Source organism: Boleophthalmus pectinirostris, unplaced genomic scaffold (assembly GCF_026225935.1).
Source record: "Boleophthalmus pectinirostris isolate CB_2022bp ecotype Guang Dong unplaced genomic scaffold, ASM2622593v1 HiC_scaffold_16, whole genome shotgun sequence".
Taxonomy (NCBI): Eukaryota; Metazoa; Chordata; class Actinopteri; order Gobiiformes; family Gobiidae; genus Boleophthalmus; species Boleophthalmus pectinirostris.
This window is the reverse complement of record NW_026571095.1, coordinates 8,590,265-8,606,556: the sequence shown is the minus strand read 5'-3', so window position 1 is coordinate 8,606,556 and position 16,292 is coordinate 8,590,265. Positions and strand designations below refer to the sequence as shown.

The 16,292-nt window shown below is 36.7% G+C and overlaps 2 protein-coding genes across 2 annotated transcripts; one reads left to right on the top strand and one right to left on the bottom strand.

Annotated features, from left to right (window-relative positions):
- The first annotated feature begins 8 nt into the window (after positions 1-8).
- jmjd4 (jumonji domain containing 4) lies at positions 9-4,602 on the top strand. Its single transcript, XM_020923668.2, has 6 exons — positions 9-663; positions 736-901; positions 982-1,107; positions 1,812-2,079; positions 2,331-2,477; positions 3,544-4,602. Exons 1-6 carry the CDS (start codon positions 411-413, stop codon positions 3,880-3,882), a joined length of 1,299 nt encoding a protein of 432 aa, XP_020779327.1. The 5' UTR covers positions 9-410; the 3' UTR covers positions 3,883-4,602.
- A 550-nt stretch (positions 4,603-5,152) lies between these two features.
- On the bottom strand, positions 5,153-16,053 carry iba57 (iron-sulfur cluster assembly factor IBA57). The gene is made up of 3 exons (XM_020923323.2): positions 15,628-16,053; positions 13,804-14,132; positions 5,153-6,307 (listed from the first exon to the last, which is right to left on the bottom strand). Exons 1-3 carry the CDS (start codon positions 15,951-15,953, stop codon positions 5,925-5,927), a joined length of 1,038 nt encoding a protein of 345 aa, XP_020778982.2. The 5' UTR covers positions 15,954-16,053; the 3' UTR covers positions 5,153-5,924.
- Between the last annotated feature and the right edge of the window lie 239 nt (positions 16,054-16,292).

The window sequence follows — 16,292 nt, the reverse complement described above, 5'->3', positions numbered from 1 at the left end:
ACGTGGAAAAATAGCCTGTCAAATTGATGACTCTCACTGCAGCATTTTAACGATTTTATCTTATTTTATTTTATTGGAACAATTAAAACTACCAGGAAGCGTAACAATATTCTCCGAAACTTAGTTAAAAAAACATTTCCGCTTTCTTGCATGAAATTGCCGTGTACTTTACTGCGGAAAGGAGCCAAATGAGTGTCACAATGGCATTTTTGATTGATTCACATGTGGATTCCTTTTGGCACTAATGTTTGCATTTATAAGATAGCTGTTTAAATAGCCTGGCTGCTTTGTGTGGCTTAAACGTTATACTTGGTAAGAATGTGCTGACATATAAAAAAATCGCGTCTAATAGCCCGTCCTGCTTTGAAAACGGTGCTAGCTCTCGGGGCTAAGCTAATGTTGTTTACATCATGGACAGAGAGGCGTATCGAAACTGCTGCAGCCTTGTCAAAATTACCAGACAGTCATATGAACAATTTTGGTCTTCACATTTCGTAGATTATATTGATAAGGATCTGAGCTATTCCAAATTCTTCAGAAAATATCTCCTTCCCAATCACCCGTGTATGTTTTCAAAGAGGTTTACTGAAGAGTGGAAGTGTAGAAAGCAATGGGTGACTGAAGATGGAAAACCTAATTTTCAGAAACTGCTGCAAGAATTTGGTATTTATCTTATATAACTTATTTACCTTTATTGTGCAAGTGCATAAGGCAATCTTGTTTTTTGTCTTATAGACCAGACGCCTGTGCCTGTAGCTAACTGCAATGCAAAAGAATACAATGCAAATCCCAAACAAGTTATGCCCTTTAAAGAATTTATACAATATTGGAAGGAATACATTCAGAATGGACACTCTTCGCCAAAAGGTTGCCTCTATCTCAAAGACTGGCACATGACAAGGTATAAAGTTTACCCTCAATATCACAGTTAATTGCCTATATTATTGAATTTAACTCATAATTTCTGTTTAATTCCTACAGAGATTTTCCAGAGCATAACATGTACACCACTCCTGTTTTCTTCTCCTCTGACTGGCTCAATGAATACTGGGATCACCTTGAAGTGGATGATTACCGATTTGTATACATGGGACCTAAAGGCTCATGGTATTGAGATATTTATTATAATCTAATATTGCAGGCATATAATAATTGTCCATTTTACAAATATGATCAATGGAATGTTCATATGACTTGCATTTTATTTAAAAAAAAAAACATTATGAGTGTATGGATAAAGAGCTACAATTATATACATTTTATTCTGACAGCACTCACAGTCTCTCACTGGGTCAATTTAAGAAGAGAAATACAAACAACATAGTTTTTCAGAAATCCAACAGTTTAGTAACTTACTTGTTGCCAATACCTGGTTTGAACAAGGTCAAACAAGGCAGAAAAGATTAGATAATATATTTGGTTGACGCCTTCAGAATCAAATCAGAAATCAGAAGGCCTTGAACTAGATCAAGGTCATTCTTATATTTATATTGCACGTGATTTACAATGTGCTATTCATTACACATAAATGAATAACAAACAATAATGTAAAAGGGCACAACAAATATTTAAATAGGAAATCTATTTTGTGTACAAGTGATGATTCCTGAAAGGTGTTTAATGCTATACTTTGGAACATTCCTGGCAACCCTAACCCAGACAAAGTGATAACATGCAATAGTGTTACCTCAACCAGAAAGGTTGCACAGTGCACCTTTAATATAACCAAATAAGTTATACGAAGTAAATATGAAAGTATAAATTGGACACAGCCAGCAGGTTTATTGTCACTGTAATGTCTTTGTGTCCAGGACCCCTTTCCATGCTGATGTTTTCCGCTCCTACAGTTGGTCTGCAAACATCTGCGGTAGAAAGAAATGGCTTCTCTATCCCCCGGGACAAGAAGAGTTTTTAAGAGACACTCATGGAAACCTAGCTTATGATGTAACCTCATCAGAACTGCAAGACAAAAGCCTGTACCCACACTCTGAAGAAGCCTGTCAGCCTTTAGAGATCATTCAAGAGGCTGGGGAAATTATTTTTGTGCCAAGTGGTTGGCACCATCAAGTTTATAATCTGGTTAGTTAATCAAGCTTGATTTCAGACTCCAGTGGGTTCATATAGAATATTAGATAAACATTCTAGAACAGTAATTATGGTCTTTTGTCCATATAAGCAGTTCCTTCAGTGCCTGACACTGCTTTGCTCAGGTATTGTTAAAGCATTTATAAAATGGCACTTGAGGGTCTTTTAGAAAAATATAAAACTTACCAAACAATTTTATAACTAATATTTCAATATGATGTTTATGAGTTCATTTGTTCTTGCAGGAGGACACAATATCTATCAATCATAACTGGTTAAATGGCTGCAATATTGACATCATGTGGCAGTTTCTTCAAAATGAATTGTCATCAGTGCAAAAGGAAATCGAAGAGTGGAGAAATACTATGGACTCCTGGCATCAGCACTGTCAGGTACGGAAATTATGCCCTTCTCTAGTCCAAATAGATGATATATCAAATAGTATCATGCACATGCCAGGCAAAATAAGTATTGGGGAAAAAATGTACAAATGAACTGATCACTTTAAGCTATAATTGTGTTATCAAGCATACAATTGGAATAACATTGAAAAAGTACAAAATATAAGAAAAGGTTATAATTTAAATATAAATATAGGACTGATAATACACAAATGAGTCAGTTACGATTAATCAGAATTATCTTGTTAATTCAAAGTGTGTAAATATGGAAACGCAATGCTTGCCTCTTTCTCATTTGTTATAGAAGTCAGTGATATATTGTCTATTACAACATAGTAGAGAAAGTAGTAGAGAGCTGTATTGAAAGGGCATAGCAAAAGAAAGATTCAGTCAATTCTGTCAACTGGAATAAAGTATTTTGAGTGAAGACATTTTGCAGCTCATCCAAGCAGCTTCTTCAGTTCATGCATTCGTCAGCTCGACAGGGGTACAAAATTAGAATATTGCCTGTATTACAAAACAGAACAAGTAAAAATATAATATAGGAAACTTGTCCTGGAATCTTTTAAACAAGGAACAAAGGGATATTTCTGTACCAACATTACTGAGAAATAAATTATTGTCAGTATCACCCAGTCTTTATTTAGTCAGGTAAAGGTGCATTGTGTAACTTTTCTGTTGGAAGGTCCTTCAAATGCTTTTCTCCATTGAGACATAATTGCGTTGTCTGGAATGTTTCACAGTGTGGCATTAAATTTTTCTATCTTCATGGAGACTAAACCAGACCAAGTTACAGGGCAGATCTGTGGACAAACAACCCCCTAATAATCAGAAAGCCTGTTTTTTTTTTAGGTATTTTTGAGCTATAAATCCACCTTGAATGCACCACCTAATTGAACAGATGTTATGTAGAGCTGTTTAATGTCATACTCTGGAATATTCCAGACAAAGCAATAAAATCTCCATGGAGAAAAGGTGTTCGATGGACCCTCTACCAGAAAAGTTACACAGTGCACCTTTAATCAGGTTAACCCTACAGTCTTCTTATTTTTTGTAGGTGATCATGAAGGCCTGTTCCGGGATAGATTTCTCAGAGTTCGGATCATTTCTTAAAATCATCGCCGATAGCCGTATAACCTTTTTGAATTCTTGCTCCTCGGGTGACTCCTCCTCCGACTACCCCCGGCACCAGTCTGAAGCCCTCTGCACCCTGGGGCCTTACCACGCGGCCTTTGACCTCCAGAGAGTGGCCCACACCATTGAAAGTCTTCTGTGTAACGAAGACTTTAAACGGCTAGATCACTCCACCATGACCCTACAACCAGAAACACTGTTACAGCAGATTAAAGACACTATACAGTCCACCAGAGGGCAGCACCTGCTTTATCAAGAGTGACACGGCAGCTACTATTATGAACGGTATCTAAGCTTGCTCAGAAAAGATTGGTCATTTGAGCTCAACAGTTCTCAGTCTCCTCTGGTTTTGGATGTGAATTTCCTATATATTGACATGAAAAAAATCTACTAAAACCCTAGGGGTTAATCAGCTATGGAGTAACAAATAAGCATAAAAAGCTTACATTTCTCAACTTAATAAATTATTTGAAACATAAAAGGTGAGGTGCAAGATCTGTTGAAAAGCAGATAATATTGCAATTGTTTTGGAGTATATTGCTCTGATTTAATTTAAAAATGTATTTGACCAATTATAAATGACCTTAATATGAGGGTGAAACATCAAGCATAAGCTCCCAAAAAAGGGTATAAAATTATATTTGGGTTCTTTTGAGGTTAATTTTATGGTCCATTCACATTTTGTTAGGCACTGACAGGTACGTTTTAGCACACTTTCTTTGTTAAAAATGTCCCCACTTACGGTAAAAGGCAAACAATAATTATAATTATTGTACTGGTTTCTTTTTTATTTATTTATTCAACTAAATGGGGAAATACCTTACTTCCAAAACTAGATGTGGGTTCCCAAGGTTGAGCTTTAAAAATGGACAATGTGTCCATGAGAATTGGTGCTGTTTGAACATTATGTGTTTCAATTCTTTCTGGCTCTGATTTGGCTGTGATTGTTGCACTGAAAGGAAAATAAATATTTAAACTTTGACATTTATCGATTTTCATTCTCATGCAGTGCTGGTCCTCTTGGGGTTTGCAGAACTAATAAATATCAGAAGTAATACACATAGCCTCAAATACGGCCTTAGTATGAACCATTTTTGTAACTCTTGTAATGAACATGCACAGGTATTGTTTAGCAGACAATTTAAATTCTTAATTCTCTAACAGCAGCTGACACTTCTAAAAAGTTGTATGTATAGTGTTAAGTGGTAAAGAGAAGTAATGATTTTGAGGAGAAAAAAAGCTTATTTAAGATCAAACTAATTAAAACTCAGCAGCAGAGGTCGCCATAGCTCCACATCAGAACTTCAGGTTGCCTCCCAATTACACTTATTGAACCCTGAACTACTAGAAAATCTGGACTTCACCATCACAACAGGTACCAGGTCCAAACCAAGTCTACATCAGGACTCAACTAGGACCTATCAGGACAGAAGTGATTGCAGAAATGCACTCTAAAACCTTTACAAGAACATACATTGCATTATCCATTTAATTAAGGACAAAGTTCACATGGGTCAAACTCCTAGATAACATATTCCTCTATACTGTGATTGTGCTGGACAAAGAACAAAACTAAAAAACTAAACATGACAAGTAGGGCTGCACTGATCCATCCTTTTTTAGTTCCAATATAGATATGATACTTTGACTTTTAAGTATCTTCCAATAATTGATACTGATAGCAATGTAGGGATGGATAATGGCACTTATTTCTTTACATACACCACACCCAAAACTAAATCTGGACTTGACCAGCACTATAACAAGTCCAAACCAAGTCTACATCAGGACTAAACTAAGACCAGTCAGGACAGAAGTCACTGCATGAACGCACTCTCAAGCTTTTACCAGAACATACTTTGCACTGTTTAGATATTTTATTTTCAGATTTTTATTTCAGACACACACTGCACACAGTTTGACAATGAAATGTAACATATTTTCCTTGAGGCTTGTGTTGATTGTTGGTTTTCAGATTCTAAATGTATATATGTATAGGTCTAAAATCTCAGAGGGGGCAAGAGACGCTTTCTTATTGATAACAATGTACTTTGCTGTGAAGTATCCAAATGGTAATTCACAAATGTTATACCTGATTTCCATTTTTGACTTGACCCAAGAATGAACTGTATTACAACAGAAATCTACATTTTAGTATGAATTTTAGCACTTCCCCTATCTGTATTTAGTATCATTGGCCAGTAGGTTGTTGTGTCATCTGAAACCTTGCAATAGAAACCTTGGAATACTTACATAACTGTCAATTTGTGAAAATTTAAACACTTTTTTCATTTGAGCTTTGCGTCATCGGGCCACCACTTCCGGCACTGAAACCTTTAGTGTCACTACATTATCGTCACTTGTTTTCACCTCCAACTCTTCTTTGGCATGAGCTGTCCGAACCAGGCCTAAACCTAAGTCCCCTAGCCCAGATCTGTGCTTCCCAGCTGGTTTCCCTCCTTGGGTGTGCAGTGGGGCTCCTTCTTCCAGGTTTTGGGCAGAAAATGGAGGGGACAGTCGAAGTGGCATAAGTCTTTTGCGAACTACCCCCGTGTGATGCGTCCTGGCAGTGAGCTCTTGTCCAATGTAGCAGCCTTTACTAAAGCTGATGCCGTTCATGAAGACCAGGTTAGATTCTAGAGGTAAAGCCGTGCCAGGAGGAAGATCCACTACTCCCTCTGGTAGACCTGTGGACAAAGACAACAGTTTACACTAAGCACACATAAGGCCATTTGAGGGAAGGGCAAACACAGGGACAGAAAAACAAATGTGTGTTCAACTGAATAGGGTTAGATAGGATAGTTTAAAATGTCAATGCCCTGCATCACCAACAGTATGCATCACAAACACGCATGGCCAGGGCTTTGAACCAGCAACATTGTGCATAATAAAGCTATGGTGTAATTGACTTTATTGACTGGAGTTTCTAAATAATGTCTGCGTCAGTTTTTAACTACTTTGCATTTTGCATTCAGGATTCAGAGAACAATAGTTACAAACATTACTCTCATTATACTGGTTGGGTCCATAGCTCTGAACCAGCAACTGTGTGCATATTACAGCTATGGTGTAAATGACATTTCAATTGAAATTACCTAAATACTGTATGTGTAAATTTCCAGATACCTTTGCATAAAGTAATTCCTGTCTCTATAGTAATTCAATTTGGAAACTTCAATACGAAAATAAATAGTGAACGTTAATGTTTGTACAGTCCAAACGATAAAGAAGGTCCAATTTACTTTTTGTATGATATGGAGAATCCGTAATCCACAAGGTTTGTGACAATTGGATAATTTTGGATGTTTTATGTTTAATATAGGGGGCGCTATAGACACACTGGTTATGTTCTCATCACTCTGCTTTAATAGATTGACATGCCATTGGTGTATGGTGATGTTGTGTAATGAGCCTAACTTGGACAACTGAGGACATTGTTTAATTAGGTTATGCCCTTGACTTTGCAGTACTCACGCAAGATTGATAAGTGTATCACTCTGGACCAAGTTCTACACTTTATCTTTCTGGAACAGCTCTCACTGGAAGCATTTAGAAAAAGGAGGGACTTGCAGCAAAAGGCCTCGAGCTGATTAAGCGAACCACCCTGAACTGCTCATCCACTAGTTTGTTTTTAGCCAATCACTAAAAAAAAAAAAATCAAAACAAATATTGTGCTGTAGAGGGAAGATGTCGATAAAACAATTCAGGCATTTTTGCAATACAAATTTGTGCATTAAAGACGTTATAATTTAGACTTAGACAAACTTTATTGATCCACAAGGGAATAAATAAGCCACCCTCACTGTCCTTGAGTGCCGCTTTGTTTGTTTGTGTAGGCCTGGTGCTTGGGGATGTCATCATGTTGCCTGAAACACCTCCCTGTGTGCGTAGAAGCCCCTGTAATTCAGCCGAGCACTGCTTGAGTCGAATTTAAACCGTACAAAAGGAGCATGTGAATTTGTGAACTCACAAGTATTGTCAGAATCAGTCTTGCTGCGCAACATTAGTGCTGAGGGCCCTTGAGACAATATACACAAAAAAAAAAAAAACATGCTTTTATTTTAGTCTATTGTTTGCTAATAAGTTACACACTGTGGCTTTAAAGGAAATAGGGGTAGATAAAGTTACTAAAGCTACTCATCTTTAGGTGCAGATTTATGCTCTAATATTCAAGTTTAAGGGCAAGTCGTTGGCCAAATCTTCCATTTCAACATCTGTGATTTTATCTTTTGGATATTTCTTAAATAAATACAATGTAATCAAGACAGAAAACTGGCTCATGACCCCATCTAGAAGAATTTGAAAACCACACACCAATACATTCTAGATTTTTTTAAAGAAAATTGGTACAGTCATTTCATTGTGCATTTGAGAGTTTAGTGTTAAAATGCAAAGAAATGAAACACAACTTAATTCTAAAACTAAATACAAGACATATTTGTGCACTACTTACTTGGACAGATTTCAAGAAGTTTAGGATATAACATATATAAAATATATAAAAATATAGTTTATATATATATATATATATATATACACATACATACATACATTTATACATATACATATGAAGTTCCTGCAGCTCCTACACATTATTGAACTATTAAAGTCAAACAGTCTTTGCTGTTATACAGATAATAAGGACAAAGTTCACAAGGGTCAAACTCCTAGATAATATACTCATTGACTCTGCTGCACCAAGAACAAAACTAAACAAAACGTGATAATACGGATGCATTGATCCACCTTTATCAGTTACGAGGGTCCTGCTTTGTCTAGGCTGTTTCACAGTATAGATTCAACCTATCTCACGAGATAAGCAGGTAACAGCACTACGCTACATTACAACTCAGATCTGTGGAGAGTCGCCCATATTAACAGAAGGAATTATTGTATTTTTGAGCAATAGGAACACATGTAATGAATAAATGCTAGATGGATAATGTCATACCATAAACATTCCAGGTAAAGCAATAACTTCTCCATGGAAATAAACAGGAAGTGGAAGCTCCACTAGAAAAGTTGCACAGTGCACCTTAAAGTATCTGCCGATCTTGATATTAACCAGATACCAGTGTAGGATGGATAATAGCACTTAGTTCTTTAAAACACAGTTAACTTATTACGGAAAAGATCCAATTATGTTATGCAATGATATCCTTCTAATAACTATTGAACAGCTTTGTATGACTAAAAGTTAAAACATTATGCGATGTTCTCATCCAATATCAACCTGTAAATATTCTTGTTACATCTGATTAAAGGTCCAACCTGAATATCAACCAATATTTTAGAATCTTATATATAATCCAGCTAATTTTTATGAAATAAAATAATATTTTTGAAATAACACAGAAAATCACAATTCTGCTGGAAATCTTGTTTGGAAGGTAGGGGATCTCAGCTGAATAACCAGCAAAACATTTTAAGTGGTCAGGAAACAAACACTGGCTCATTTGCCAAATACTATTGTCAATTGTTGTCTCACTTCCAACCAGAACAGATTTATTACCTATTCAATATTGTGTCTATGAAGAATGAGGAATAGGTGTGGAGAGTTAATCGAAATCAGATATCAAATTGAATTATCATTGTGCTCTTAAAGATAAGATAAACAGGCTGATATTTGTCACCTGGCCCTGGGGCAATGTGTTCTTACTAAGTGCAATTTACATTCATATATTGATATATTGGAGCGTCCTCACAGGCCCTCAAATCAGGGAGGAGTCATTTGCCTGTAACTAATCGATAGGCTGGGTTCAGGTGACATCAGAGCGTTCTAATCGAAACTGCCCCAAGAAATTTGAACTGGAGGTTTACTGAAGACATTGAAGATGTCACTGCGTATAGCCTGTGACATGAAAATGTTTTGTTCATTATTATATTTTACATTTTTTGGGCTCATTCTTTTCAGACACTTCTGCTAAATGCCATTTCTTATCATAAAAGGGCCAAAAACACAAAATACATAATTTACAGCACACACTAAACATGGACACTAATATCAGCACAAAATCATCTTCATTTATAGATGTGCATGATGAAGAATACTTTTGAGCATGAAAAAACACCAAAATAGCCAAAATTGATATAAACAACACGTAGTTGGCGACACTCCTTGATGAGAGGTCCCTTTATCATTATAATGCATTTCAATGGGAAAAATATGGTTTGTTTAAAACTGTGTAATCTGACACAAAAATCAAAAAAAAAAAAAAATCACAATACACCAAAACTACTGTTGCTGCTAATTACTAAGCCACCTCAGGCTGCAATAAAAAAGATCAAAAAATCTGTTTTGCATTTCACACACATAATTTCCCTAATTTATAATTTGTGTAATGTCCAACCAAAATCAAGGTTATGTCCAAAAACAGTGCACATTTTGTGTTTAATGGTACAAACATATGAATTGACATTACACAAAACCTAACAATGCAAAGACTGTGTTAGTGCCAATCACTGATCTGCCCCAGGCTGCAATAAAACAGCACAAATTTATTACATTTTACATTTATTATATCGGAAAAATATCAAAATGTTTTTGTCAACACAAAGTTGGTCCTTTTATGATAAGAAATGGCATATAAAGGGTTAAAATCATAAAAAAATATACAGTGTTTAGGAGTAACAGATTACATGTACCACCGTTACGTAATCAGAGTACAAATTATGAGTAACTGTATTCAGTTACAGTTACTGTTTCAATGAGTGGTAATTGGATTACAGTTACTTTGCTGAAATAAGTGGATTACAAGGCGGTATTTTTATGTTTTCACATTTTGTGCTACATCCCATTTATTTATTTTTTTATTTCGGTAATTCCACTCATTGCCGGAAACCCAAACAGAACGTGGCAGTAAGAGCGACGTAAACGTCATGTTAACGTTCGCGAGGTCGAAGAGCCAGTAGAACAGAGTCAGCAGTGCACAGGTAAAAACACATTTGTGTCTTGGAAATTCTTCACCTGACATGAAATATAAAAAAAAAACAAATATAAAAGGCTAGGCTCATGATATCTGCAGTACTGTCCTATAGTGACCTGCCACACGAGGGGACGCACCCACAAACACACGCAAACACAACAAACACCTTCATCATCGTCATCAATCTGAGAACGCGCGGACCACGTTTCCTTCCATAGCTACTGCGCTGACACCGACGTCCTCCCAGGACTAAAACCAGGACTAAACCAGTCCAGGACTAAACCAGGACTGAACCAGGTTTAAACCAGTGCTAAATCAGGTCTAAACTATAGGACTAAACCAGGTCTATACCAGGACTAAACCAGAACTAAACCAGAACTAAAATCAGGACTAAACCAGGACTAAACCAGAACTAAAATCAGGACTAAACCAGGACTAAACCAGGACTAAACCAGAACTAAACCAGGTCTAAAATCAGAACTAAAACCAGGACTAAACCAGAACTAAACCAGGTCTAAAATCAGGACTAAACCAGGACTAAACCAGTACTAAACCAGAACTAAACCAGGTCTAAAATCAGAACTAAAACCAGGACTAAACCAGAACTAAACCAGGTCTAAAATCAGGACTAAACCAGAACTAAACCAGAACTAAAATCAGGACTAAACCAGGACTAAACCAGAACTAAACCAGGTCTAAAATCAGAACTGAAACCAGGACTAAACCAGAACTAAACCAGGTCTAAAATCAGGACTAAACCAGGACTAAACCAGGACTAAACCAGTACTAAACCAGAACTAAACCAGAACTAAACCAGGTCTAAAATCAGAACTAAACCAGGACTAAACCAGGACTAAACCAGTACTAAAACCAGAACTAAACCAGAACTAAACCAGGTCTAAAATCAGAACTAAAACCAGGACTAAACCAGAACTAAACCAGGTCTAAAATCAGGACTAAACCAGGACTAAACCAGGACTAAACCAGTACTAAACCAGTACTAAACCAGAACTAAACCAGAACTAAACCAGGTCTAAAATCAGAACTAAAACCAGGACTAAACCAGAACTAAACCAGGTCTAAAATCAGGACTAAACCAGGACTAAACCAGGACTAAACCAGGACTAAACCAGTACTAAACCAGAACTAAACCAGGTCTAAAATCAGAACTAAAACCAGGACTAAACCAGAACTAAACCAGGTCTAAAATCAGGACTAAACCAGAACTAAACCAGAACTAAAATCAGGACTAAACCAGGACTAAACCAGAACTAAACCAGAACTAAAATCAGGACTAAACCAGGACTAAACCAGGACTAAACCAGAACTAAACCAGGTCTAAAATCAGGACTAAACCAGGACTAATCCAGAACTAAACCAGGTCTAAAATCAGGTCTAAAATCAGGACTAAACCAGTCCAAAACTAAACCAGAACTAAAATCAGGACTAAACCAGGACTAAACCAGAACTAAACCAGAACTAAAATCAGGACTAAACCAGGACTAAACCAGAACTAAACCAAAACTAAAATCAGGACTAAACCAGGACTAAACCAGGACTAAACCAGAACTAAACCAGGTCTAAAATCAGGACTAAACCAGGACTAAACCAGAACTAAACCAGGTCTAAAATCAGGACTAAACCAGGACTAAACCAGAACTAAACCAGGTCTAAAATCAGGACTAAACCAGAACTAAACCAGGCCTAAAATCAGGTCTAAAATCAGGACTAAAACCAGGACTAAACCAGAACTAAACCAGGTCTAAAATCAGGACTAAACCAGGACTAAAACCAGGACTAAACCAGTACTAAACCAGAACTAAACCAAGTCTAAAATCAGGACTAAACCAGGACTAAAACCAGGACTAAACCATGTCTAAACAATATGACACTTAACAGTAGGTTGGACATAATTTAAGGTGATCTCATATAAAAATAATTTCTCTTTCTCTTTCTTTTTTAATTTGGTTAAGGAAAGACTGAACTTGTTATTGTCTTTTAGGAGACAAAACATTTTATGTTAACATCCTAGTCCTAATCCTAACAGATTCTAGTCTTTGCTTCTCTACAGCAAACAGTTGCTTATTCATGGAGACTTTGGGTCAACAGACAATTTGAAGAGAACAACAAGAGAACAGACAAGAATTTTCAGGATGTGGTTGCTACATTCATGTCGTTTTAAAAAGCATGACAATATCAAGTAATCCAAAGTATTCAGATTACGTTACTCACTTTAAGTAATTTAATGGATTATGTTACAAACTACATTTTGGGGTATGTAAACCGTAATCTGTAAGGGAATACATTTTAAAAGTCACCTTCCCAACACTGAAAATATAATATATATATATAATGTAAAATATCAAAATATTTTATACCAAAATTTAGAGCAGATGTGCCTGAAAAGAATGAGTCTAAAGAAAGTAAAATATAACAATGAAGAAAAATTGTAACTGGATGCCTAAATACATTTATGTGCCTAACAATCAAATTCAATTTGAATTTGAAAGCTGAAACATCATTCAAAAAGCCACCACTCCACCAAATTTCATGCTTATTTGGATGAACATTACAAATTATTGAGAGATGAAAAGACAAAAGTGCGTAAAATGTCCAGAACTATACATGAGGGTCAAACATATTGAAGATCAAATTGCAATTTTCTGTGAAAATTGCAATTTAGATTTTTTCTAAATTGTGCAATAGGCTGGTCATTGTAATAACAATATCAACTTATTGTTCAATATAAAGGCTGGAACAGTATATTTAATATTTAACAGTGTGTATAGTTTCTTTGTAAAAGTGGAAAGATTTTGGGTATTTTCAGTGGCACCTGTAGGGGTACGCACAAACGCACTCACTCTATCCATCTCTCTTTATCTGTCTGTCTCTCTCTATCGATCCAAGATACAGACATCAGATGGGAGAGGAGGAAAGAGAGACGTGGACCTCTTAAGTCCCAAGAGCCAGGTGTAAGAGTGCAGACTGAGTGGAGGATCTGTAATCCACTTGGCTGTACGGACCTTCCCAAAAAATCCTGCAAGCGCCCATCAGTATTTTTGTTGCACTACAACAAAACTGCAAAGGTTGATTAAGGGTCTATTTAAAAACTGCTATATTCTCATTCAGCACAGTATATCTCTGTACAATACATCATGGTTCAAAATGTGCTATTGTGACAGGCTTATCATGTAGCCATACCAATGTTTGTATTGTAAAGTTTATATAATGTATGTTTTCTTCTGATAAGACCTTACCTATTGTATATCTGTGCTTGTGATACTCCTGGACATCTCCTTTGTGACATGATGCAATGACGTTCTCGGGTTCTTGAATATTGTCCAGCACTAACCTCCAGCCCATCTGCTCTGTTCTGGGATCGGCTCCCACCACCACAGCCTTCTCTGGGCTCAGGAGCTCTGGCTTACTGTGCCCAGGTAACACAGCCCAAACAGACAGTTCAGGACATGGCTGGATGGTGACTTTACGGCGGATTTTATACACCTTCAAATGTCTCAAGATGGAGTCTGTGATTGTGCGGTCACACTCGAGGAGAACACCACATAGAGCATCTGCTTCTTTTAGACTGCAAAGAAATATAAACAGCAACATTAAATGAAAACTAATTTAATTATTAGTAAAGTATGTGCATCAATTAAGCTGGTTTCAATATATATAGTTATATATAGTTTGATAGAATTAGAAAAGCTAGCCTAAACTAAAGATAATTTTATACAGTGGTATAATAGTATTTTCCATTGACTGTAGTCTTAAATGACCATAGCTAACGAGCTAGCCGCCACATTCTAAATAGGAAGTGAGGATGGGTGCGAAATGGTTCCTTCAAACTCTGGTTACAATTCACTTCTGTTGGAAAATGCTCACTCCTCTCTGTAACAGCTGCAGTGAGCCTTGTCAGTTTGGTCTTGAAATGTTCGTATTAAATCGCTATACATGATCCTGGTGTTTTTATTTCACTATTTTGTCCCTAAATAAAAATATGAATATTATATCAGACCAATGAGGCACCTTCTTTCCTCGAGGTCGCTCCAGCTAGCGTTAGCAACAGGTTTAATTGACAGCCTTGTTGCTATGCAGCTATCTTCTTCCAAACCAGGTAGTGTGAGTGGGATGGGGCATTACCTTCAAGACCTTTGCTCCTGATTGGCTCTTTGGTTTTGCGCTCGGATTTCCAAATATGGTCACAGATTGTAGATTAACCACAATGACTACAATGGTATTTTCTAAGCAGATTGAGATATTTACTGCAAAATAGTGGTGGAGGCTCACAGTTACAACTTTGTTACATAATTGGCACATCATGCAATTTATGATGCATGAATCCAAATTCATGTTCAATGTTAGCAACAGTTTCAAATCCAGATCTGTCTAAGGCCCTACACATAAAGTCTTTATGAAGACTTCTGCATGAGTCAGATAAAAGCCACACCTACCAGGACCAACTGTCAGTGTTTATAAGCAACTTAGCTCACTTTTTCATTTTGAAATAAAAGAAATGGGCCTTTATCAAAGTAAGGTGATTTTCTGACTCAAAAAACTCAAGAAACTCATAACATAAAAGTTTGGTTGGGTTTGGTTTATTATATATTTTGGTAAATAATTATAATAACACCAATGACAGTTTAGTGTGACACCATTACCTTTACACTGGAAAGATTCTATTTATTAGCACTATTTATTAACACATTTCTATTTTCTTAAAATTTTGTTTCTCATCTCAAAACTAACATGCTTTATCTTAGTTATATTGTAGCACTGTCAACTATTTCTTTTATGAAAAATACTTTACCACTATAATGGTGTTCCAAACCAAACAATGGTCAAATCTGGTGGGGTTTTTTTTTTGGTTTGTTTTTTTGGCTTTAATTAATCAAAACACACTCACAAATATGTTTCACAGAGAGGCTTCTTACTTGATCACTCCTGATACCTTGAATAGATTTTTATTATATGGCTGGAAAGTATGGGGACTTTGAAAATGAAATTACAACTAAGAGCCATACCATTCATATCCGGAAGATGACATTTGCAGTAGCTCTTGTATTAAAGTACTGTATTACCTGTAGAGCATGATGTCGTACAGTGTCCTGCCCTGCACGTTTAACATGTGGGAGTAGATGACAGGTCGCTCCGGTTCTTCCAGAGCGCGCATGTCGTTAGTGATGATTCCCTGCAGAAACGACCCGGTGTCCTGCCCGTGGATCTTCACCAGGGCCCGGTGAGCCAGCGGGTAACACACCAACTGGCCCGGCTGGTCTGGACAGCTGGTCGTGTCCTCGCTGTACCTCCTGCGGATACCAAGGCCGCTGCTGGGGGGGATTTTAGTGTAAAACAGGTAACAGCGGCCGGAGACTATTGTGCCTCTGATGAAGGATAAGACACCCATGATTTAGCATTTAAGATGAAAGGAAAAACAGAGATTTCACTCGATAACAGAAGTGCACGAATACGTAACTAACATCAGCGCCATTTTGACATCCCACAATGCATCTCACACAAACAACGTCACGTGCGCGACCGGTGACGTCACCGGTCGCGCACGTGACACACAAAAAAATAATAAATAATTGGAAAAAAAAAAAAAAAAAAAAAAAAGAAAAGAAACGGTGTGCACTCTGTCAGACAACTAATCAACAAGAAATCCATACATTTATTGAACATATATATATAACTAACATAACTGGTAAAACTTCTTGATATAAAATGCTGGAGAATCTACTAAATT